The 26,345-nt window shown below is 41.7% G+C and overlaps 2 protein-coding genes across 5 annotated transcripts in view; one reads left to right on the plus strand and one right to left on the minus strand.

Moving 5' to 3' along the window:
• The window catches only part of STAT1 (signal transducer and activator of transcription 1), a 91,757-nt gene that overhangs the window by 24,954 nt on the left and 40,458 nt on the right, over positions 1-26,345 (plus strand). For 2 of the 3 annotated variants that reach the window (XM_031452109.2, XM_010979708.3), the window contains exons 17-23: positions 37-172; positions 1,548-1,597; positions 2,306-2,400; positions 3,127-3,272; positions 4,777-4,962; positions 5,349-5,424; positions 6,346-6,448. In XM_031452109.2, coding sequence (XP_031307969.1) covers positions 37-172; positions 1,548-1,597; positions 2,306-2,400; positions 3,127-3,272; positions 4,777-4,962; positions 5,349-5,424; positions 6,346-6,448 — 792 coding nt within the window. Of the gene's footprint in view, positions 1-36; positions 173-1,547; positions 1,598-2,305; positions 2,401-3,126; positions 3,273-4,776; positions 4,963-5,348; positions 5,425-6,345; positions 6,449-10,331; positions 11,487-26,345 lie in introns of those variants that run through there. The other variant, XM_010979711.3, reaches the window with a different exon arrangement.
• Positions 12,720-26,345, minus strand: part of GLS (glutaminase) — a 76,661-nt gene continuing 63,035 nt past the window's right edge. For both annotated transcript variants that reach the window (XM_031452111.2, XM_010979713.3), the window contains 4 exons: positions 19,397-19,458; positions 18,163-18,239; positions 18,013-18,076; positions 12,720-15,352 (listed from right to left, as the gene is read on the minus strand). In XM_031452111.2, coding sequence (XP_031307971.1) covers positions 15,196-15,352; positions 18,013-18,076; positions 18,163-18,239; positions 19,397-19,458 — 360 coding nt within the window. In that variant the 3' untranslated portion in view covers positions 12,720-15,195. The remainder of the gene's footprint in view (positions 15,353-18,012; positions 18,077-18,162; positions 18,240-19,396; positions 19,459-26,345) is intronic.

The following is a 26,345-nucleotide window of genomic DNA, read 5'->3' on the forward strand; positions in this document are numbered from 1 at the left end:
CCAGTAGCCCTTAGCTTCTGGGTGTTTTCTCTCTAGAATCTGTCCTTCTTCCTGAACCCACCTTGTGCACGATGGTCTCAGCTTTCAGAGGTGCTGAGCTGGCAGTTTTCTTCTGTCACCAAAAGAGGTCTCAATGTGGACCAGCTGAACATGCTGGGAGAGAAACTTCTTGGTATGAGCATATTAATTTTTTATGTATCTAAAAGTTGAAATTTATAAAAATATCTTGACTTGCTCCTTTCCCCTCTTTGCTCTCTGTTTTGCTCAAGGTTGAAGAGTGTTAAAATCTGTTGGATTTTCCATCTGCTGTTTATTATAGCTAAGTGTGAATTATGCCTCACCTTAGAAGAAGATAGAGACCTCATAAAAGATTTAAATGGATCATTTCTCCATTATCTCATATTAACATTTCTGAGCAGGGTTCCTAAGGAAAAGATTTTTGAATTATGCAAGATATATTACTTGTGGCTAAAATAAGTTCCTTTTGAGAAAGATGAAGTCTTATTAATCTTGGGGAGAAAAAAGTAAGCCCCAACATGGTAAAAGTAAGGCCGTGGGCCTCTCACTGCACAGCATACACCCAAGTCTCTTCCATCAGGTGGTCCAGGTAGAAGGAGACACTGTCCACATCAGGAGGGTGCCTGTGACCAGCAGTTTGCCTGATGGGCAGGGTCCAGGTCATGATAGAGAATTTCCTTTCAGGAGCTAACATCATGGATTTTACTAGTCTTCCACACTGAGCAAATCTAAGACCTGCTGGTCCCAAAGTCAGATCTTCAGTGAATGGGAGTATCTGAACTATTTCTTTAAGAATCCACGGGCACCTTTTTCCAGTTTTACCTTCTGTATAGCACACTGCATGAACTGCAAACACCTGCAGGCTTTTCCTAACCAAACGGCCTTCTCTTGGCCAGATGCCTGTCACAGTGGGGGTCCCGTGCTCTTTCATAAAAATGTAAGAGATCTCCTTACTCCATTCCCTTATTTGGTGAGAATTAAGACAGGTGTCTCTCCTGCCTGGAATGGCTTACTTGTGATTCTCTGTGAAGGGAGATGGTGGCTCACCACCTCTTACGGCCTTGGCCACTTCAATTTGTGTAGCTGCGAACCCCTAGTATCCCTTCCCCTCTCTCATTTCTCCCACTTGGCTTTTGCTTTGCATCAGCCTGCCTGAACCCATGTCCTGATTGGAGGAGGGCTGAGAGAAATGCCTAATTAATGTCTAAAATAAGCTTGTAAAGTCAATTGTCAGTTAAATAGATCACCTAGGGGTGATCTTGGTCTTAGTTTGAACATGGGAGAAACCTCCGTAGGGTCAGTGGGAGAGGAGACTGCTAAGGAGGGAGAGGGAGGCAGTGGGAAATGATGCAGCACAGGGATGGACCAAACGGAGGCCTCTCCCGAGAGTGCAAGTCATTAGCATCAGTGAATCTGAGACTGTCAGCCTTGCACGTGCAACCTTCCCTTGTAGAGTGTCGGCCAGCCATCCAGCCAGAGCTTCAGAATCAACGTCCATTTCCTGAGAAAGCTTATTTTTGTTTGTTTAGGTCCCAGTGCGGTCCCCGACGGTCTTATCCCATGGACGCGGTTCTGTAAGGTGAGTGCTGTCTGGGCTTTGTACTGAGTTCTTCCCACTCTCCGGAGGTGGCCGTGTTTCTCGCCGCGGTGCTGACTGCACTGTGTGCTGACTTTGGCCTGTTCCTCTCGCCCACGGAGCCCCGAGGGCAAGCTGTTTACTTTCCTCCGCAGAAGGCTAGTCTCCAAGTGTGAGTCTGACAGGAAGCACCTGCCTGTGTGATAACATTCTCTCGTATCTGAAGCCAGTCTTGTGTTTGCCCATGCCGGCCCCTGGCCTGGCGGCGTTTCAGTCCCAGCCCCGAGTTGTGTGTGCTGTGTGCCGGGGTGACCGGCCTGTGGGGCCACGCCAGCTTCCCCGAGCCTGCTCAGGCAGCGGGGCCGGCCGTGGGGAGCAGTCAGACCCCCGGGGTCACCAGACAGTACTGACAGGCTTGCACTACCGGGTTTTACCAGCACGAAGGCAGGCAGCCTGTGTTCCGTGATTCACCCTGGAGGTCATTCCCTGGCTGGGTCGCTACTGTTTGGAAAGGGAAGCAGAGCCCGGCTCAGGAAACGGAGAGCTTGGTGTCTGAGCACCGATAAGAGCGGAGAGACTGCTCTTGGGGGGGCAGGGCTAGCTTTGGCAGCTGGGCAGTCTTTGCAAACTAAAATCTGATGGGGGGAGGAGGCGTACACATCACTATTTAGGATTTCTTGGTTCCTAATGTGTGCATTTGTATACTTGCAGGAAAATATAAATGATAAAAATTTTCCTTTCTGGCTTTGGATCGAAAGCATCCTTGAACTCATTAAAAAACACCTGCTCTCTCTCTGGAATGATGGGTAAGGGCCGCTGAGAGATGTATATTTTTTTGATAGATGTATTTTTGAAACATATGTTGAGCACATGCTCCCTTACTGCAAGGCTGGCCTGACCCAGACAGACTTGTGTGTGTCTCACAGAAACAGGTGCTTATAGGCTGTCCCTTCAGAGATTCATGATAGCGGGCCCTGATAAGATTAAACTTACACTTTCGTAGTATATGTACATGCGTTTTTAAAGCTAAATTAAAAAACCCTTAGTGTCATTCATGCATCCAACAAAAATTTCTTGAGCACTTACTTATTGCCACCAAGAAAGGAGGAAAAAACTTTAACTTGGTAAATTGTTTCTGTCTTATTCCCAGGATTAGTTGATGTTTCAGCAAGTCTAGAACATGAAAATAGATTGTCTGAGCCTTCTTCACTGTAAAGGATGCATAAATTCAGACATTTTTATGACCTTTGAAATCACCAAGTGAAAATGAAAGGCTCATTACTCCAGCGAATATTTATTGATGATCAGTAGCATCCTGCTGGCACCATGTTAATGAGCTTTTCTGGGGACTTCAACATATATATGTATGAGTGAAACGCTTCCTGAAGTGTCAGTTAGATAGATTTTAAAGCATCTAATATAGTCAATACATTTTTCTCTGATGTTCTTTTGCCAAGTTGCAGTCGTCTTGATTTGTAAGTTAACGTGAACATGACAGTCATGACTGAACGTCAGTCCTTTTCCACATCCAGGTGTATCGTGGGCTTTATCAGCAAGGAGCGAGAGCGGGCACTGCTGAAGGACCAGCAGCCGGGGACGTTCCTGCTGCGGTTCAGTGAGAGCTGCCGGGAAGGGGCCATCACGTTCACGTGGGTGGAGCGGTCCCAGAATGGAGGTGGTAAGCCAGGGCACCTCTACACACACTGATTCAGGACATGAAAGTCCTTCATCGCTGCAGGTCAGCTCATAGAGATAGTGAGATTTGACATAAAACTGCAGCCCATGTACTTACCCCCAGCTGAGCCTCCCAGATAGGCTCTGATACATGACCATGAATATTGGGGATGCACTGCCTGCAATATACTGTGTAAATGACGGTTTTTAAAAGACAAGGCCAAATTCTTTCCCTTTTGTCAGGTTGGTTACTTGTAGATGAAGGATGAGTCGGTATGACCGGCAACTGGTTCGTAGGAAATCCGTCGTGCACAGGTGTGAGCTTCCAGACCCATGGAGGGGAGTCCCACGAGGATGTGCAGAGATGAGGGCAGGCTTTGTGAGCGGGGTCCTTGGACTGGGTACAGCCCTCCACCTGCCTTCACGTAGGGCAGGTGCATGTCTGTCTGGGTTATAGTTTGGGTTTCTGTTTAACCAAGTGCATCCATGGCAAGACAATTCTGAAAACCTTATCCTTTATGAGACAGGTTTCTGAGGGTGAGGCTGAATAGCAGAGATGAGAAAATGATAAAGCCAAACCGGTTACTTTTCCCTGTTGCTTCTAGTTTGCTCTGTTTGAAGGATTGGAGGGAAAATGAATTTGTTCAATGACTTATGCTTTTCAGTGGGAAGATGCAAAAAGATGGGAGACTTTTCTAGTTCTATTTATTTTCTTTTTCTGGTAAAAAAAAAAAAGGGAGGGGGGGAGCCGGGATTAGAGCCCTCTTTTTTTCTTCTCCCTGGCAGTTCTTTCCTGCACTTGCTGAGAGGTGGAACTGGCAAACTGGGCCCACGTGCAAACCACTGGCAGCTGAGAAGTTTAAGGGGGGCAGCACTGGCTACAACGCGTTAGTCCGAAATTCTAGGGCAGGGTCCCCAGAGCACCGGACAGCAGCCTCTGGAGTGTCTGTCCCCAAAAGTGAGACCCTGGATCTGCTGGGAAGCAGGATTCAAATGGAGTCTGGGACTTAGACCAGGAGTGAATTTAAACTGGTGTTTTACGTTAAGGATTAGAGAAAGAGATAGCAAAGTGTCTTTTTTGTTGTTTAAAAATTGCTTTCCGTGTATTGTCATCATTTATTTTCATTTTTCTGTGTGAAAAGAAAAACAAAGTGAGCTTATCTTCTAGTAACTTAATCTGTGGCTTGAGCCAAGATGACCCAGTTAGTAATTAGCTATTTTAAAGGTGGTTAATACATTTCTTTTGGCCAGATTTACAAATTTAAGTAATGACAATTGCAGTATTATTCAGAGTAATGACTGCCTTTATTTTTCCTGTTTTGAAGAAAGGATTATAATTTGCTTAGAAGTAAAGCAGGCTGCTCTCTGTGCTGTAACTCCTAGGTTGTGGTTCGCTCTTACCAGGTTCTCTCAAGTCCAGAAGCTCTGCAATGTTTGCAATGTTTTGTTTCAAGCCTCCATTGTTTTCGGATAGTCTGTGGGACTCACTGCGCTTTTCTTCTTTCTAGAACCCTACTTCCACGCGGTTGAACCGTACACAAAGAAAGAACTTTCTGCTGTTACCTTCCCTGATATTATTCGCAATTACAAGGTCATGGCCGCTGAAAATATTCCAGAGAATCCCCTGAAGTATCTGTATCCCAATATTGATAAAGACCATGCCTTTGGAAAGTACTACTCCAGGCCAAAGGAAGGTACGTGGGCCAGCGAGCCCCCATGGCCCTGATGTCAATAGCACAGCCCAGTCATTGCTGTGGTTGTGTTCTTGTTCCATCGTTGTCCAGAGGTTTGCAGGAGACAGGGTTTAATTCCACACGCTGTACGTCTACACGCAGATATAACTTCCGTAGGATTTGAAGCCTCTGAAGAAGAACCCTTTGATTAAGCTTGGGTTCTATGCTAAATGCCCCTCCCCTTTTCTTCTGATTGTTTCTGCATTCACGCCACAACTCCAGGTGACCCAGGCAGGGGGGCTGACCTGACTGCCAGGAAAGGCAGTACAGTCTTGATCAAAGACGAAGCTGGTTGTTCTTGTGTCATTTCTTCTCATGGAATGTGCACACGATGTGTTTGCTTCTAGCCCCAGAACCTATGGAACTTGATGGCCCCAAAGGAACAGGATACATCAAGACGGAGCTGATCTCTGTGTCTGAAGTGTAAGTGAACAGAGAAGAGTGCCATGTTTAAAGGCCCCACACCAGCCGCGCTCCCGGCTGGGGCCTGTTGAAGATGCTCGTTCTTTGCTTTTCCGTGGTAATGGCTGCAGCCGCCGTCACAGCTGGACTTGCTGGAAGGATCCTAATTAGAGACCCCGGTGTCACCGCCAGTCAGCGTTTTACTGCCTTTATTGAAAAACAAGAAAAACCTCCAAAGCCCCCCAAAATCCAAAAAAAACCCCAAAGTTGTATTTAAGGTATCTAAGTTCTCCCCAAACTGATACTTTGAAAACTTGTAAATAAAATGAACAAAAATTGATCAGAGTGGGAAAGCAGTTCTTTTTGATCTAGAAGAGGCCAGAGTAATGATTGAGATACATTTTTTTTTCCACTTTCTTTGATTTTGTTGTTTCATTTTGTAAAAGGTAGAAAAAAAAATTGGAAAAGTCAATGTCAGTTATTTGGCCAGCAGCACTGTCTTGGGGTGAATGGATGTAGCCTTCATGTAAAAACACTCTGGAGCAGCTTTATCTGCATACACACCTCAAGGTAGGGATGAGGGACTCCCCAGACATTTCCCTGCTGCTTCTCGGGCCAGGGTCAGCCTCCAGGTGTTGTCATCGCAGGTGATGTGCTGCAAACTCTCGCACCCAGGTTTACACAGTCAGAGGCGGCCCAGGGTACAGACTGGCTGTTCTTGCTCATGTCTCTGGAGTCCAGTGTGTTTCCCAAGGGACTGGGCTGGGGACGTGAACCTCTGTGACCTGTGTTTTTTCAAATGTATTTTACAAGTGTACGCACTTATCTGAAGTCAAAATCTGAAGTGATGCTTCAGTCACAGGTCAAAGATGAAATGACTGTTTGCACCCCTGCTTTCATAGTGTAGATGTTAATATTTCCTGTTTCTTTCTCCCGTTTTAGTCACCCTTCTCGACTTCAAACCACAGACAACCTTCTCCCCATGTCTCCCGAGGAGTTTGACGAGGTGTCTCGGATCGTGGGCTCTGTAGAATTCGACACCATGGTGAGTAGAACGCGGGGCTGCTCGCAGCGCCAGCTGAGCGTCTGCTCTCCAAAGCAGGGGGACGCCTGGCAGACCTGGGCGGCTGCTGGCTGTTGGAAGGAGCCGCTCACGGAGCCCAGAAGGGTGTTTTTTAGATTAGCTGTGACAGCTGGAGCTGGCTGTGTTTAAACAAGCTACATCATCACCAGGATTTGTAATCCTGGCATTCAGCACCTTCCAAAAAATAATGACATTTCAAATATTTGAAAGTGCCCCCTCTGCCTTTGAAAGTTGTTCTTGTAGAAATCTCATATATTGAGGAACTAAGATTTCACTGGTAAGAAAACATTTTCCTTTGGCCTGTTGTCTTAGTGCGTGTCTGGGTGAAGAGGTGTTACTTTTAGGAAGGAAGGAGGCTAATGCTTGGTAGTTACAATCACTGTTAATGACTTGGCCAGTCACAGTGAAACACTTTCACCTGCTTTGTGTTGGAGGCTAATTTGCACCGCCAGCACCTGGAGCTGTGAATGGCTTGCCAAGAGTAAAAAGTTCAAGGAGTGAAACAGATAATGAGTGTCTTGATAGGAATGGGGACAGGGTTGCCCATGAAAGAGCACATCTTCCTTTGGGAGAATATTTTTCAGTACATCAAGCGGTATCATTTGCCTTCAAAGCAAAATCTTCCCTCTTACAGATTTTTCTTTGATTGGCTGGATTTTTGCTGTTGCTAATTAATTTTAAGCTCTTTTCCATAAGAAGCTCTTCCCATTTATTTTTAAAAATTTGTTTAATGTTTTTAAAAAAGAAAAAACCTTTCTGAGTCATGACTGGCCTTTCTTCATCACCGTGTACCCGATGCCTGGCGCAGACGGTGCGCACTGTCATGAGGGGGACAGGCGGGGAGGGCGAGGGTGGGGGCAGAGGGCGCCGCTCTTCTGACATTTGGGGTCACACATCCCTGCGTTCGGGGAATGCATTTGTGTGGCATCACTAATGTCTGCTTAGAGTCAAGTTTCTGGTGTGTAACCTTTCTCTGCATCCTTTTTCCTCACCTGAAGAAGTACAGGCTAAAATTTAGAGACTGCTTTCTTACACCTTCCTCATTGTTGTGGCTGAAAAAATCACTTAGAAAAATGCTTAGGTAGTGTCATAGCAAAACAGCTCAGTGCCTGTGGGCAAGTGAAAAATGAACCTCCTGTCTTTGTAAGGTTGCATTCTCCCAACTCTGCTCTAAAGTGCTTTGTAAGCCTGACATTAAAATGGAATAAATGTCAAGCTCTATTCTGAAAATGTAAGATAGATGGACGGAACCAGACAAGGGGAGTGGCTTTCTACGCCTCCTTTGTTGTTCCTGAGCAAGTTACATCGTCATCATGATCACCACCACCATTAATAGGTGACACCTTTAAAGCACCTACTGTGTGCCAGGGACTCCATGAGTAGTAACTTGGTCCACACAACCTTCTGAGTTAGGTATTACTGTTGTTCCCACTTGGTAGATGTGGAAAAAGAGACTCCTCAAAGCTACGAAACTTGACTAAGGTCAAGTGGATAGTAAATGAGGGAACGAATATTTGAATCCACCTGGGGTGTCTCTAGAGTGCATGCCCTCGTCCACTCTCCTGGGGTGCCTCCCACAGAAAGCTGGTCTCCGGTTCATCAAGGCCTGCACCCCAGAGAAGCTGCTTGCACTTGACTGAATATGTGTTATTCTGGTTTATTAAGACGAAGGCAGTGTCGCCTTCAGGTGAGAGGCCTGTGTTTGGGATTTGGAAACCAGAGCTCCAACTCTGTCATTACCATCATTCCCTGTGACCTTGAGAAGCTAAGATGGATTAGCGCCCTCCATCTGTGCAGCAGTGTGACTCTCTCCCTGTGCTCGTGGAGCGATACTGGGAGAGCAGCCTGGTTACTCTAAATAAATGCCCGGAAATGGTTTTGTGGCTCTGGATCCCCCGTCCCCCGGAGCCATCCATTCCATTCCAGATGATTTCATTCGTTTCATTTGTAGAATAAATCTATTTTACACACACGCACATGCACACACACACAAATCTCCAGATTAAGCCTGGAGAAGAATTAAGGGCTAAAGCAGGCTGTAATATAGGCACAGCCGTGGTTAGACAGAAAAAAAGTTGTATTAGTCTCCAAATGGGGTGGACTCCTCCTTGCCTGTCTCAAATTATCCTCAACCTTGGCCCTGATTTCCTTTCAGCATCCACTCTTGGAGTTAGGGCATATGCTCTGAAACAGACCTTTCATGGAGCTGGCGGTTTCAGCCACGTCTGGAGTTTGCAGGCTCCAGCCGGGGTGGGGGCGTGGGGCACCAGGCCGAGGCGGGGTGCTGCCTCGGGAGCAGGAGGACCGCAGGCTCCTGAGAGACAGAGCACCAGTGTTCACTGTAGCTGACTCCAGTATTTATTTAGTCTGGATTTCCTGTGTAGTCAACTTTCCTCTGGGACTACATGAGAACCAGTCTGCTCTCCTAGAGGCCTCTGGACAAAGCTGATGATTATAGTAGGAACATTTATTAACTGTCTGCTATTTCCCATCTCCTATACTAGTTATTCTACATATGGTGTCTGATTTAGTCCTTTCAGTAGATGTGTCTGCTCGGGACTGAGCCTTCTCTGACTAGAGGATTTAGAGATTGGGATTTAGAAAGGTTAAGTATGTCTTGGTCACACAGCTCGTAAGAGACGGTGACAGGATTTGAACCTGAGTTTGTGTGCTCTCTCTCGCTCTCTCTCTTTCTCTCCCCACTCCCCCACTAAAGAGGGTGATCTCTAAAGAGAAAATACCATTTTTACATATTTTCACTGTCAGCCAGATTGAAACAAGGGCAAAACTTTCAATGTACTTTTTTAATCCAAAATATTTCCCTAAAAGCCTACTATGTACCACTAGCCACTATTGAGTACTTGGGATTAAAAAAAAAATGACTCGGTTCTCAAGAGACTTGTAGCTGTGTTGCAGTTGGTATTTGGGGGCTGGTGAATCTCAACTGTGGGGCCGGCCTACGCATCGTAGAACGTGTGGCAGCATCCCTGACCTCTGCTCACTAGATGCCAGGATCACCCCCCACACACACCCGGGCATGACAATCAAAAACGTCTTCATTTTTGGACAGTCACACCCTGGTCAGGAGCCCCTGATGTTTTTTGCTTTTTTTTTTTTTTTTGGTGTAGGGGAGGTTATTAGGTCTATTAATTTATTATGAGTTTTTGTTTGTTTTTTAATGCAGGTTCTGGGGGGTGAACTCAGGACCTCATGCACGCTAAGCGTGAACCGCTTGAGCTATGCCCTCCCCCCGGGAGCACCTGATCTTGAGATAGGAAGGTGGTGTCAGGCTGGTGTCCTTTGGAGGAGCTATTCACTGCCTCCAAGGGGCCCTGTTCCAGGCAACCGGGCAGGAGTCACTGCTGAGGGAGGTGGAGGGGTTCCTAATTGTTCTGCGTCTCTAGCCTGTACCTGAAACACATTCATTTATTACTCCTATTGAGTGGCCTTTAAGGAAAATTCGTCATTTCCCCCACATCCGTCTCCCTCTGGCGTGCAGCTCAGCATTGCCTCACCCTTGTTTTGTATGAGCCGATTTGCCACGTTGCTCTGTCCCCAGACTTGCATAACAGCAAAAAGCTTTATGCAGCCTGGATGAATTCACAGAGTTAAGCCAGCAGGCTGCAGAGTAATAATCCATCAGCTTAGGTGATATAAAAGGTCTCGCTTAGTCCAGGAGAAAGGACAGCGCGTGCTGAAGGCCCTCTAATTCCAGAGTTGTTTTTTGCTGTGGGACGTTGTCTTTCTACTCCTCCACGGTAGAACACACAAGTAATGTTGAATATGTGAGTCTGCATTTCACAAGATCAGTGTATAAACGTAACCACATTTTATCTTTTTACAGATGAATGCAGTATAGAGCATGAACTTTTCTCATCTTCTCTGGCGACATTTTTCCTTCCCACCTGTGATTCCCTCCTGCTACTCTGTTCCTTCACGTCCTGTATTTCTAGGGAAATGAAAGAAAGGCCAACAAATTCGCCGCAACCTGTTGTTAGCAAATGGATTTTTCCCTAATTCAGAAACATGTTACCCTGAAGGGCTTCATGCATCTTTTTGAAGGTAAAATTGAGAGGCCCTCTCCAGAGTGGGTTTTACAAATGAAAAACAACCAGATACACCAGAAACACCAGGATAGAGTGAGAGTCCTTTGGGAAAGGTGGGAAGTTTAGCAGCATCCAGCAAATGCCATACAGAGTCAGTGCCCACTTGTTCCAGGCGGTGGTCACACGGTTATATAGGCAACTTCTAGATGCAGGATTGGAGTATTTCTGTTCTGGAGAATTCTTATTTGTTCTCTCTGCTTTAAATATGGCTGGAAGTTTTCCAGGGGTTTACCTATGAAATAGTACAAAGTTAAGCTTATATAGAATTATATCCCTTCTTTATCAAAGGTAGCCATCCTGTATCTGGGCAGGGGATAAGAGTTGCGTTCTTTATTTTATTGTGTCTTCCACACTGGCCATTGGAAGCAGAATACAAATTCTCACTCTTGGGAGAGTTAGCTTTTCTGTCTGTTACGGCTTTTTGATGCTGGCTAATCCCAATAGAAGGAAGTAAACTTTCTTAATTCATGAGTAGTGTTTTCCGTTTAAACTTTAATATCCAAAGGTGAATGTATTCTGCCTTCATCAGTGGTCACTAGTAAATGAAATTGTCTCCACAGTTCTGTCAAGGGAGCCAGACTAGTAACAGCTCTTTGAAGGCAAATCCTGTTATTTTTCAAAAAGTTGAAATTAATCATAGATGTAGACAGACTCAGAAATTTAATGCATGTTTCTTAAATGGGTTCACTTTATTGTTATTCACTGGTATTTAGTCTTAGTCATAAAACTGTCAAGTTGAGAAGAAAAAAGAGTAACTGACAAATCATTAAAACCAGAAATTATGAGAATCAAATAGTTTGAAAACTCATCCTATGTAACCATGTTAAGAATTGCATATTTTTCACTGATAAATGTGTTTCTCTCACAAATACACTGCAAATGGTTCCACTGTGCTTTTTCTCTCTTGTGCTTTTTCTAGACCCTTTTTTGGACTGGATGTTGTTTGTGAAGTGTGTTGTGTTACTTCCCTCCTCCCTTCATTAGCGCGGACATAAAAAAGGCATTTAGGGAGTGCGTTTGACAGGGTTCTTCTAGATAATTTTCTCAGACTGCTATCTGCAGCTGCATCTTATTTTTCTGCTGTCACCACCACAGTCATACTGTGTAAATACTGTATTTTTCTGGTAGGGATAAAGTTCTCTTGAAGTCTATTTTAAAATTAAAGTTAAAGTATATGTATTACATTAAATATAATATGCACATGGTACTTTCCTTGGTACTAAACACAAATTAAATCCTCCTCTCAGTTTTTACATAAGATGACTGACTTGAACCTCCCTGAGTTTGAGTTGATTTTTTAAGTTTGAAATAATGAAGGAACAAGACAACAGTTAGAAAAATTGTTTCCGATTGCTAATAACTATTTGGTGTATCTTTGCCCTCTAAGAATGCTTTGACATAGTTTTATTTTATTACAACAGCCAAGAGAACTTTGTTTACTTTTAAAAAAGTATAGTCTCTTATAAATAATATTTTGGTGTAAAGATTTTAAAAGTTACTTGCATTATGTGTAGGTTTGATGTTTTTCTCATCTTTTCTTATGATTAAACATAAAAATACATCAGTCTTTATTTTTAAATAAGATTAATGCCATTTTCCTAAGTGTTGCCCTTTCTTACCCAGATTAAGATAAGTCAGTGGAAGAGCTCATAGAGGAAACATTGTTGGAACAAGCTATACTGAGTACCATGAAAAGCAAATGAACAAAAGTCCTTTGGTCTTGGTGACCACAGCTGCCTCCAAATGCAGAAATAATCTGGCATTTATTTTAAGTGAATTTCAGTACTGCTAATATAAGGTTTTAATTTTAAAATACATGTAAAATGGGACTCTATCTTGTCTCCACAGCAGCGTCTAAAATCCACACCTCATTGAGGAGGTGAGATATTACTAAGAAATTATGCACCCACAACAAAAAGCTGCCGTTTTTTCTCTGAATGTTGTAAGCTAGAAAGCCGTGAGTCTCATCTTAATCACTGTGTCCCACTGGACACCTTGTGTAGTGGTACCTGGCCCACAGTAGGCATCAGAAACGCCTAGACGTAGTTCCTGTGTTCATGGAGCTCCCAACCCAGTGATGTAAGAGAAAACCTTAGTTGTTTAAAAAAATTCATTTTTCACAGGTCTTTTTTCTTGATACATGTATTTATTAAGCTGTAAAAAGCAACACTACCTAATTTCATTTAAAATAAATATTTTCCAATTTCAGAATACTTACAACTTATAATTTTAAGATTAGATTCACTTTGGGAGGTTCTGGAAGCAAATACATTCATAGCTGTACAATCCCCAGGAAGAATCTAAATCCAGCATCAGGTCATTCAGTCCCTGCCAGGCAGACAACAGCATCAAATGGTCGATAGCTTATCCAGCTCTGCAGCTAAAGGGCAGTGTGGGGCAGCAGTGGGGTACAGCACAGTACACTCAGAGATGAGGTCATTAGAAATGAGGCCAGCAAAAACAACAATGTATACAAAGCTTTAAATAAACACACTGTGTAGAGCTCTCATGATACAGAAAAAGCACATATGATCCTAAAGGCAAAACAAAAAGATCTTTGGAGTATATTGATGACAGCAGTTAACAGCATAGTTAAAAGCATTTAAATCAACAGCAAACAGCCAGAGCAGGAACCAGTGTACAGTGATAAGTAACCTCATGAGTAAATAAGGGCACATTTAACTAAACCACAAAGATTTCACAAAATAGTTTTGATCTGAGAAAAGATGAAACTCTTTGTTCCCAAATAATAGTTAAAACCTCTTTTAATTAGAAAAAAGCCTCAAAATCATTGGTAATCTTCAAGCCACATAATTGAACCATCTTAATGTTTCCTTTAAATCACACCAAACAAGCTGCTGTTTGAGCAGTTATTTTCATTGATTTCAGTCAGAGAATGTCTATCCCATAATATCTTTGGAGAGAATGCTGTTCCTCTGCAGGATTTTGCAAACACTACCTGTCTGCATGGCTTGATAGATCCCACCCACCACATTCCCCACAGAAGCACACACACGGGAATGGCTTCGTGCCTGATGCAGCTCAGTTAAGGAACGCTGTGGTTCCACCAAAGGAGGCGCTGGCCAGGTAATAAGAGGGTGGTGGCTGAAGCCACTGATTGAGACCAGAAGCAATAATCAAGACACTTGGAGGCTGTTAGAGTGGGAAAGGGCTATTAGGCAATGATAAAGCTTGGAAGCAGCAGTGTGTGCCGATAGAAAAGAGAGGAAAAGAAAGGTATTGTCTATATTAATGTAACAACCAGCATTCATGTAGTAGAGGATTCTGCTCATTTCACTAAACATAGCTTCAAAGAAGTCCATTTGTATGTGTTTGTATGTGTGCTTAATATCAGAAACCCTCATTCACCCCTGTACCTTGGAGGTATGATAGAATAGTTTATGTGCAGTTCCTTCCCCAAGACAAATGATGGGTCTTGATTTAAAATGAAATGGCCTTTCCTTATTATTAAACTGTAAAGTCCACCAAAAATAAACAGTAGAGAATCAAAAGAAAACTGACTGGGTCATCTAGTGAACAAATATCTTGATGCAGACTTTTAATGACAGGTTTAAAAACAAATGCTATTTGTAGCAGTTCCCATACTTTCATAGTCACTTTGGTAGCTTGGAGCACTTCTGAATTTCTCTTTATCCTGAAAGCTGAAAAATGTCTTCTTAAAGAGCTGCAGTAGCACATCCCTTCTTTTTTACTGGCTGATGAATTTGACTAATTTGTACTTAGTAATCTGTCTCTGGTTCATCTTCTGTAGACACATGGCATAGTTACAGCTAGGATGCCAGATACATGAGGCATTTTCTGATTTGTCGTGGAAAACGTGAAAACTGCATAGACTGCCAGCACCACTTTCCCAGCAAAAGGAAAGAGGCAAATAGCTCAGTGTCTGGGAAGAGAGGTTGGGCTAAGGGGATATAGAAAAAGGAAATTTTTTCAAAAGTATTATAACTACATTCACACCTATGTTTTGGTCACCAAACATATCTTAAACAGATTCCCTGATAAAGTCTAATCAGAACTGGTCAATCTACTAACAGTTGTTAACTATTATAATTTTTAGAGTCACATCATGAAGCTAGGATGATGGGAGACATTTTACACACATAACCGTTAAGTGCATATAGTTGTTAAAACATTCAAACTAAATCTCTATTTGAAGTCATGAAAATCACACTATTTTGCTTCTAAAGGCAGCCTTGACCCATTTGGACAGATTGTACAACAGAGTTTAATTTATAAATGCATATCAGCAGATCATCACCATAAGTTGAAAATTCACAAAATAGACAAAAATAAATCATGAGGACCACACAGTTAAGCTAGCATTGGTAACTATTTCTTTTACATCAGATTATACAATGCACGAGGTAAATATTGCTCACATTATGGAGGGAGATTGTTTTATTTCTATTTTGTCCCAAAGAAATCAGATTTGTCCTGTGCACATAATGAAGAAAACTCCAGTAACACTGATACGACAAATGTTGTAAATATACATCACTACCAGATAGAAATACACATGTTCTTCGTAATCATTTTCCACAATTAAATAGGTAAGTGATTTAAATCTTGGGCTTACGACCATTATAGCAATCCATCAAGATTCTTATGGACGGTCTGATTTTCCTTTCCATTGTCGGAATCTCCTTGAGGTGTGTACTGAACTTGGTATTCCTGCAGGATTTTAAATACGTCATGGTGGCCAAAGTGCAGCGCTTCATCCATGGGAGTGTTATTCCACCTAAGCAAGTAGCATAGCATGGACTGCGTCATTAGGTAATTTCTGTACAAAGGTGATAGTCCAGCATTCTTAGATTTTAAATGCAGGTTAAAGGGCCATTCAGATTTAGCTGCTTAATATTGAAGAAATGCAGAAAGGGATTTATAATCCAAAAAGTGGTCTTTGGAGACAACTTGGGATATGAGGAGGAAGGGAACCCTATCTTCTAGAAAAGGATCCTGTTCACATTATGTAAGTGCTTATGGAGGGAAAGTCCTAGTGTTGACAGATAGGATAGAGTCCTCGAGTATTCCTGAATTTTAACTTCATGAAAAGCCCAAAGGATCTCTCTTTAAGTAAAATGTTTAAAGAAAATTCAGCTCTGTAACATCCATCACCCTAGCCTTTGATAGAAAATTTGTGTTCCTTTTGGTGCAAAAGCACAATAAATCTCACAAGCCTGGAAATGAGCAGGATCTCATTAGGCTCAGATATACATTGGAGGAGCAAGACGGGCCCCAGGGGAAGTGACATTTTCCTCCTCTCTGGGAAGGACTGGACTCCCGTGGTCAGGCAGACCACCGCACAACCAGAAGAACTACCTACATAGGCAGTGTGCTTCTGGGCTGTGCTTTTTAGAGTCATACAGATGAAGACTGAAGATAAGAAGAAACAAAGAGTTTCCAGCAGTTGTTAGTCACCTTATTAGCCTCTTGAAAGAGGAGACAGCACTGTGTAACTCAGAACCCAAGTAAATGACCTAGTAAGTCTATGAGTTCTCTAGTATGTCACAAGCTATTAAGCTTCTCATCGCGTCCTCTCTCTACTTATGTCACTTAACTTCATAGCCACCAGGCTCCCTGACTCCATTTTTTCACATGCCACGATCATCAGCTGCAGGTTCTCCTCCTTTCCATTTCTTCTTTTCTTTCCAACTTTGTCCTTAACTTTTTACCTTCTCAATGGGGTGATGATGGGGAACTGAAAGGTCTTTTTAAAATAGTCTCATTTGAAAAATATTGTTGAATTAAGTTTGGTAACCAGTTCTCAATTTTTAAAATCAGGTAAGTAACATATTACATGCATCTTTGTGCTTCTCAAAAAACAGCTGAATTTTTTAAAGTTGCCTTTTACTTCTATACTGGCCTTCATTAAGTTAGGGAGTTGGTGGCCTGAAACCAGGAGGTGGGGGGACTTTTCATTCATCTACAGCATATAATTATCTGTCTTCCTGGAAAACTGAATGTTAACTGCAAGTTACTTTCTTTTTTTAAACAACTTTTCTTTTCCATGAAATAATGCAAAATATCAACTCTAAAGAATATACTAAATTTGCTCAAGCCTCTTTTACAGTTTGAGGTAACAATGATTCTATGAATTAGAGAAAAGAGATGTCTTGGTCTAGCTTACATTCAAGTTAGTTACTAAGCTAACTTTTGCCTCTCAGATGGGTACTTCTACTTCCACCCTCCTGGAGGCCAATTCAGGGCAAAACCAAAACAAAATATTTTGATCCTTAAACATGCAAGGCACAGTAGATATTTTGAGCCTATGTTAAATAGTATTTTACTTGGGATTACAGACACAGGGGAAAGGAGGAATGACTCTCTTCAGTTTCTTGCTCTAGAAAGAGCTGGTATGGGTATTAATTACATTTGGGGGTAAAACAGAGGATTGTCACCATAACATGAGGTTTTAAAATATTGCCAATAAAGGTCATGATTTTAGGTAATCATAGTGTAGCTACACTTAAAAAATTGCTAATAATTTTCAGACAGTGATGTTATAACTTTTCTGCATTTCTTGCAAGCTGAGCTAAGAACACTCAAACCTCTAATTTAAAAAACAGTAAAACATGAGAACAAAGATCTAATAGCTAGAGAATAATCAACTTGCTCCAAACTTAATACAGTCCTCAAACAGCCAATTCAAACTCCTAATCATACATATTAAACCTCTCCCATCAAGTATTTTTTCTACTATTCTTCTAAACCTTTATATTCTCCTGCCTCACTGACTCATCCAGTTATGTAACGTGCAAGTGTATGTACATACGAAGCTGCACCCTGACTCCTCCCTCGAACATCCACCTTGTGAGCAGCATTTACTGCGGGATGAATGTCAGTTTGCCATGTGCCCAGGAGGGAGAGGAAGGAGCAGAACATATCCAGGCAGACTTTTCCCACTCTAGATAGAGTGCCCTTCTCTTCCTGCCACACCCTCATCTCTCCCTCAGGGTCCTGATTAAAATTCAGCTTCCATAAGGCTTTCTAAAACTGACTCCAAATACAGGAATTTCAACAAACCCCAATATATTCATTTTAGAGTTCTGTAACAGTAATCTCCTTACACATTTTTAATATGGTCCTATAAGTGTTTATCTTGTCTACTCTGTGTAGTCAAAAGCCCCATGAAGACAAAATTCCCATTTCATCTTTCCATACACCAAGAATTGTTTTCTTCATTCAGTGTGTTGACTGACAGACTAACCTGGAAAATTGTAAGTGAAAGAACTTCCTCAGGTAAGAAATAGGATATGGGAGAGAGAATGATCTACCGAGCAGAAACAAGGTTTTGTTTGTTGCCTGTATAAGGCACCACAGCAAGTTTAAGAATGTCTCCAATATACAGAGTGGAGTTAAATATTCTAGCCTTGTGTTAGAAAGTAACATAGCACTCACCTGTCCTTGGGGAAAGGATTTACTTTGCAGGCTTCCAGCAAAAATTTAACAACTTCAACATGACCTACATCCAAAACAGAAACAAGCATATTTTAGTACTGAGTAGAAATTAAGTCTGAAAAAACAATAGATGAGTGGTTCATATATTACCCTCTGCAGCAGCCACGTGGAGAGCTGTTCTAGAATCATAGTCTCGCTGTTCCATGTCCATGGCTGACAAAGCAAATCTGAAAATTTGTAAGCATAGCTATTCATTATATAAACTTAATTCACACTTGCAACATTTACCCCATCGGTTCAACCTAAGGTCCTGTGAGACAGGTGCCATTCTTCACCAGGCTACTGGGAACTGGAGACCCTATTCAACCAGTACACAGGTGTCTTGAGTAAATGCCACTTCACTTCACTGCTCTTCCTTAGCTTTGCTCTTTCTGGGAAAGAGGAATCATGCACCATCTCTCACAGAATTAAGCTTCATTATATTATTGTCCAAAACTCAAGAATAGTGGCACAACTACACCCTGTTTGTAACTCAGATGGGCAAGAAACTAATACCTATATAAGAAACTAATACCTATATTAAAATTGAATGTTTTCACTGAGACGCTCATTCTTTCACATTTTACAGTCTACAGTTTACAAGTTTTTTTCATTTTAAAGTGCACATTTTTATTGAGATAAAACTGACATCATGTTAGTTTAAGGTGTACAACGTGTTGGCTTGATATATTGATATATTGCAAGATGATTACCACTGCAGCGTTAGCAAACATCTCTCTCACTCATGTCACATAAATATCATTTCTTTTTTTTGTTACGAGAACTAAGAGCTAGTCTCTTAGCAGCTTTGATGTTTATAATACAGTACTGTTGATACAAGTACTAATCAACTTTAAAACAAAGGTGGAAATAAAGCATAAATATTTTTGCAGCTTAAAGTTCAGTTGTAACTCTATAGAAGAGACCTATGTTAACCATACAGTAGTACTACGTGACCTTCCCAACCCTGGTATCTACAGAACACCAAATGCCCCTATTTGCCCATCCCCCCTCACCTCCAAACATGGAGAGTGGCAGGTAGATGGGGGTTGAGGAGGCATTGTCCAAATTCCAGTAAAACACTAACACTAATTAGCCAGACTAGCTGAATAGTTACTGCTTGGGAAAACAGAGGACTGGGCTTTCATAGGAGGTAGTTTCCAGAGGAAAAGGAAAGACTGTGCAACAAGACTACGGCACTGAAAGTGGCCACTTAATATAAATTTGTTTGGACCATTTTTATTAGAGGGAAATGGAAGTGAGATTTTAGCCCTAAAATGGCCCTTTGCCCAGAAGCAACTTCATAAACATCTAAACCATGTGCTAACACACTTTGTAAACGTACCTTCGAAGTGCAGACACATCTCCAGTATATGCAGCAAACAAAAGGTTTATCACTGACTTAACCTGTGAAGAAAAGAAAGTTCAGGCATCCACAGGGGAAAATAAATACACAGAATGTACACTTGTCACCGGTAAGTGATTTCCACGTGCTTTAAACACTTCAGCTGGCTCACACACAGAAAGTTATCATAAATTCACTGCTGTAACCAAAATAGAGGATTAGGAGGGGAAATTCAACAATAAGGATACATGAGGGAAGGAATGGAATGAATGTATCAATTGGCACCAAAGAATGGAAACTTGTGACCTGTGAAACACACATAGTTGGGGCAACTGAAAATTGTTTGGAACTTTCCTCACTTAGTATGTGAGCCGTGCTGTGAGCTGACTTGTATACTCATGCAATTCACATCACAGCATTATTAAAAACTAAGTCATGCTATATAAATGTCTAATCCCTGCCAGCAATCACTGTCCTCACCAATCACCAATCACTGGCTTCTTTGGAAACCTTAAGAGACAACATTCAGTATTAATCATCTCAAACTTAAGAACAGGACTGTACTTCACTGGAAAGGCAGACTTCAGTTCAGAGGCCAGGCAGTACAAATGGGGGCATTCTCAGAGCCTGCGACAGTGCCTTGGCTCAACAGGTGGTAAACTCCCAAAATACTGTCACTGCCACTAAGTGCTCCAAGACTTCAAAGTGTATCTTCTTTTGACAGTAACTACTTTCTTGTCCTTTTTAAGGAAAAGGCTAGTTATCCTAAAGGCCACTGGATTTTGGTCTGCTTTTATCAAGACCATCCAACTGTTTTTGAGAAACCAAACTACTGAACATACACTGTCAATATCTAATAGATCACCACTTTCGTCTCAATCTTTGCAACTTAAACATTCATATTGATGATCCAACTGATATTGGACTCAATGGTAGAAAACAGAAGTTTACTTGGAGGGATGGAAAGTAACCCAGCTATCCACTAACAAAGCCACGGCCCTGGGAGCTGTGCTTCCTGAAGCTGGGGCTTAACCTGGACACTCCCCCTTTCCACGATGGCTTATTTTCCCCACAACCTGTGAACTTTTAAGTTGAACTGGAACTAACCACTGCTGAACTCCTAATTCAGCATTTTCAAAATGTGTTCTGCAGAAACTAGTTCACAAATGTGCCACTGAAAAAAGGGGTTCTGTGTTCAGATATTTTCTTAAAATATTAAATCCCCTTCTTGAAGATTCATGAGCACATGGATGGCCCTGTAAAGTTCTGCAGTACAGGAACCTATCCAGCTGAGCACACCCCCTAAATTTCACTACTACTTAACTATACTGTTGAGATCATCCCAAAACCCCTCTTAAGTCTTTCAGTTCATCAGCTTCCCATCCAGCTACCCTTTACTACGCCCGCCCAGCCTGCACTCTGTGGTCAGTCTCCTACTAACCCCGAGTCCAGAACAGTTTTCTCAATGGGGGTGAGGGGAAAGAACTTAATGGAATCACCCAGAATGTTCTAAAGATTTACATAGGCATCTGTCTTCCCATTTCTAGTTGTCCTATTCCCACACCTCAGTTCGATACATTTTAGGGAAAATAGTCTTTTGAAAAAGTCTCCAGGTGATTTTGATACACACTCTTCTGGGTTATGAACCACTGTTCCAGGTACTCTAAACTTCTTTCTTTTTTAATTGGATCAATTTGGAATTCTCAATTCCCTTGTGCTCTTGGGCCCACAGAAGAACACTGACGGGCTATTACAAATTATTTTCTGTATTTCCAACCGGTCTCTCATTACTGCTTGACAATTTTTTTCTTATCAGTTTACTTTCACACTTTCTTCAGGCCTATACCAATGGAGACCCCCAAAACAGATGACCCTAACCACAGCTTTACTAACATAACAGATTGTCTTTCCACTCTTATGCAAAATTCCAGCTTCAAATATCTATTATCTCTTCCTTCCCTCCAAACCTGAAAGCAAAAATTATCCATCCTTCCTCATTTCTGAGACACTTCTTTACCTATTCCTCCAACATACATCCTCCAGATCTCCTAGCCCTGCTCCCTCCTTTATCCTCTTTATTTCTAGCACCTTCTACGTTTCCCTCCTTCACTGGTTCCCTTATCTCTGCCTTAATACAGACACAACTTCATCCTATTTTGAAAAACCAATAAATAAAACCCCATTGTTACCCCCTTTTAGGCCATATTTTCTGAGAATAGTTTCTATTTTTAATTCTCTGCAGATCACCTTCACACCCACTATTAGCTATTAATAGTACTCTCAAAAGCTCCAGGAGCCTTCCTAAGCCCTGAACCTTTCTGACCTCTCCAAGATGCCCCACCCTCTCATTCCTTGTCTCCAATGATGCTGATTACCAGGAGCTTCCTCCTAACAGCTGCTTTGCAGTCACTTCCCACTTTCCACTGCCTGATAATACTCCAGAGGCAGTCTCCATCCGTCTTGTTTTTCAACATAATTTCCCTCAAAGGTTTCATACATTCCTTTGGGCAGAATGACTTCCCAATCTACATTTAAAATCTTTATTCCTAAGCCTTAATTTGATTTACTTGTCATATTTTCATTTCAAACTCAAAAACAGCAAACCTCTCTGCAGCTCTGATGGCTACCCACCCAGCCTCCAAAAATCCATATCCATCTGCTTACTTGACATTTCCTCTGGGATGTTTAATAGGCATCTCAGACTTTTGCTCAAAATAAACCTGATTTCCACCACCATCTCTCACCCCAACTTAGCTCCTCTTACAGTGTCCCTCATTTTGGGATGACACTACAAATCACCCAGTTGCTCAGGCCAAAAACAGTCATCACCTAGGTCTGAGCTCCCCGCAAGGATGCCCAGCCAATTAGGAGGTACCCAGCCCCTGCTCCCCTCACCCAGTGCCCAGGTACATCTATGGGAAGAAAGGAGCCTTCTTCACACAAACACCAAGAGGCAGAAGTAGCTTTTTCTAATTCACACAAAGCCACCACATAGACCTTGGGGATAAGGATTCCTATTTCTATTTCACATGACCCTCATCAAGCTCAAACAAATTTGCTCCACCAAATTTATTCCAAAATACATACGGAATCCCACCACTTCTCATCACCTCCATTATTATTACCCTAGGCTCTGAGCCAGCACCTCATCTCTCCTGGAGGCCTGCAGCAGCTGCCTGTTCCACCTGTTCAACTCCACAGGGATCTTTTAAAAAGACAGATTGTGGCAACTTCCTATCAAACCTAGAATAAAATCCAAACTCTGTACCACAGCTTTCAGGACACTAAGTGGTCACACTAAGCGGCTCATTCCCTACTGCCCCACCCCCTGCAGCGCCCTCCAGCCGGCCTGCTGGTCCCGGGCCCTCAGGGCCGACCCTGCTGTGCTACAGCCCAGGATGCTCGCTCCCTAGGTCCTGAGGAGGCTCCCTTCCTCACTTCATTCAGGTCTCTACTCAAATGTTATCCCAAGGACTCTGAAACACTGCCCTCGTTTTCATCAATCCTTATCCTCTGCCTCGCTTCTTTTCTTCAGAGGACTTACCATTATCTGACATGAACACACACACACGTGTCTTGTCTCCTCAACTAAACACAAGGCCCATGTAGGCAGAGACCTTGTCTTTTCTCTTCCCCACTATTACCCAGTGTCCACCGCACATAATAGGTACTCATTAAAATGGGTTGACTCAAATCAACACGCAGTACACCTTAAACTTACACAGTGTTGTATGTCAATTATATTTCAATTAAAAAATGTGTTGACTAAATGAATATTCTCTCCAAAAGCATCAAATATCCAAATCACTACCCCCATTTGGGGGTTAAATTCTAATAATTATTAATTCTTCTATCTCCCTTGACTTTTACTCCTTCAAACATCATTACGAAGTTTATTCAATCCTCCTAATGTGCTTCTCCTTCTAATCTTTCTTCTACCCTCCAAAACTTCTCCACATATGTCTCATCATCTTTACGAAACATTGCTCTGATCACTAAAGGTTTCTCAGCTGATCCATTAAAAAAAAAAAACCACTCAATTCACTCCTGATAAAATTTAAATTCATTAGCCTTGCATTCAAGATCCTTCAGTGTGGTTAACTTTTTTCTCTCTTAACCTCAACAGAGTAAAATTGATCTTACTTACTGTCCTTGTTTTTATCTTAGTGCCTTTGCTCTCTTTCTCTCCTTTTGGGAACACCTAGATTCCTAATCAAATCTTTCCCCTCCCTCAAGGGCTAGCCTGAAAGCCCCTTCCCCAGGCATCCCATCCAACATTCACTACCCATGGGGCTTGCTGCCGGTTACCCACATAGGGCTTTGTGACAGCACGTGCCAAGGAGTCACCAATTAGATACCTTCTGTTCCTACTTAACCACAGTACATACTATTTATTCCCTGAAAGTATCTTTCCCCCGCCCCTTTCTCCCTGCAGTGTTATTCTCAACCCCTCCTCTGTGAGCTCGACACCAATCTCTTAAATCAGAAGTCATCTCTTTCTATTACACAGGCCTCACTAGGGCACTATCACACATGGTATATTTACTTGTTTCTTGTCTCCCCCACTACTCAAAAGAAATCTAGAATTCCAATGTGTACACCACTGATCCATTAACTACCCATAATTCTTATTCTTTAAAGTACATTGCCCTTCTAAACAATAAATCTGTGACCTACTTCAATAACTATATGCATGAACTATATCTCCTTTTAAAATTCTGAATTTAGATCAAGCAAGTTTGAAAAGATTTTATTACACATAGTATCACTTAAACACTTACTTAATATTTCCAAAGTGCTAAAAGATAACCTTATTAATAAGGCCCACGAAAGGCTGCTTTTAGAGTATAATGAGTTTCTTGAGGGTATACCAATACTTTATTCACAAGCATGTTTCAGCTCAGAGAGAGAAATATAAAATGAGTGTCATTCACTCCAAGACAGAAAAACACTAGGAGGCAGCACAAAGCACCACTTAAAACTCAAACTACAAATGCCTCTTTACTATAGCAAACAGCCACCCATATTAAGGTTTGCATAAATCAAGAAATGAGCTATGAGTAGAATGCCAAGAAAGAAAATGGAACATTTTAACAGTTTTGAGACAGCAGATGGAGTGTTATTTTCACTTAGGGACAGTCCACTTCCTGGTCTGTTAAAAGAGTTCCATAAATATTTCCAAAACTGACACGCCCTCTGGAATGACTACCATAACAAACCAAACTGAAGGAGGAGAGCAACCTGTAAGATGACTCATCATTGCTAATATTAACTACTATATATAAAACAGATTTAAAAATCAAATTTCTTCTGTATAGCTCAGGGAACTATATTCAGTATCTTATAGTAACTTATAATGAAAAAGAATATGGAAACAAATATATGTATGTATACGTATGACTGAAATATTATGCTGTACACCAGAAATTGATACCTTGTAATTGACTATAATTTCAATTCAAAAAAAAAAAAAGATGACTCATCCAACTCCAAGCCAACTCTTGTAAAGGATGTAGGTGTGCTAACCATTGATCAAGGCTCATTCTCCTAATTCCCCAATGGATACTTCAGTTACGTTAATTTAAAAATATCTGTCAAGAAGGCCAGGGTCCAGAAAACAATGTGTTAACTAACTGCCAGAGGCATGGAACCTGTGTTTTGATGACTCAATCCTCAGTACAAAGACAGCAAGCAAACACAGCAGAACAGTAGCCCATTTAAATGAAGGAATCTGATGTTTAATGCATGCCTACCCCCACCCCGGCAAAGAGAAACTTCATTTGGGCAGGTAGCCACTAAAAATTCATAAATTAAATGTTAAGTTCTCCTTTCACATTGCAGATTTCCCAGTACTACATTTTCATTATTAAATCTCTTTATCAGAACCTGCCAGAACCAGACAACCTTATTTTAGATTGTACAGTCATAACAACAGTGGAACAAAAATGTCACAGTTCACATGAGCTCATTTAACACTAGCATGCCTGGCATATCAGAATCATACTTCTTTCCCAAAAAGGTAAAAGCAGTTAAAGATTCTTTCAATTTTACAAGTCTAAAATATGGCATTCCTAACTTTTCAGTCTTATCATTCTCCTATTCAATTGAACCTGTTTTAAAGTTGAATTGTATAGCTTTTGTGTCTTCCTTCCAAATACCCTAATTCTGTACAAGTAGCAATTCTTAGGATTACATAATCACACCACTTTGTATTTATATAGTGAATGACCTTGAAAAATTTAACATTTTAAAAATTATAACTATTTTAAAATATCTCTGACAGGCTGCTTGTAAAATATAATTATATTTAATTTATTACTACCACTAAGGTTAAGGGCCTCGGCTCAAGGTCATATAACATAATGAATTAGTAATGTAGCTGGGATACATTCCCAGTCTTGTACAACTAGACCGTGAAGATGTGAGTCCTTGATAGAGCTCAGACTGTTATCCAAAGGATAGAAGAACAGTTAAAGACTAAATAGCAATTTAGCTCTAATCCATAAAGATCCTTTGCTAGATATTAGAAGGAAAGAAGGAAGGATATATGGGAGGGAAGGAGTGCAGAAGGAAGAGGAGGAGAGAGATGAAGAGTGGGGGAGGGAGACTGATATACTCCCACACACAGGCTTGACACTTTTCTCCAAGTATTTTATTTCCAACGCTATCACCAACGACAAAACTGTGGTTTGCCTTGTTTTTCATCATTACTTTCTGTCTTCATACAAAGACTAATTCGTCCTTTTGGAAAAGGTTTTAAAGGAAAAAAGCAGGTAACTGAAAAACCATCCTTCTGTTCCTGCCGCGTCCAGTTTGACGTAAGCTGCTCTCTCGTTTCTAGCTCACTACAGTATCTGTTGCTGTGAAACAGATACTCTTCTTCATCTGTTAAATAAACCATCATCGCTCCAGATCCAATTTTGTTTTAAAAGCTTCGCTCCAACTTGGC

The sequence above is a fragment of the Camelus dromedarius genome, chromosome 4, assembly GCF_036321535.1.
Source record: "Camelus dromedarius isolate mCamDro1 chromosome 4, mCamDro1.pat, whole genome shotgun sequence".
Lineage (NCBI taxonomy): Eukaryota > Metazoa > Chordata > Mammalia > Artiodactyla > Camelidae > Camelus > Camelus dromedarius.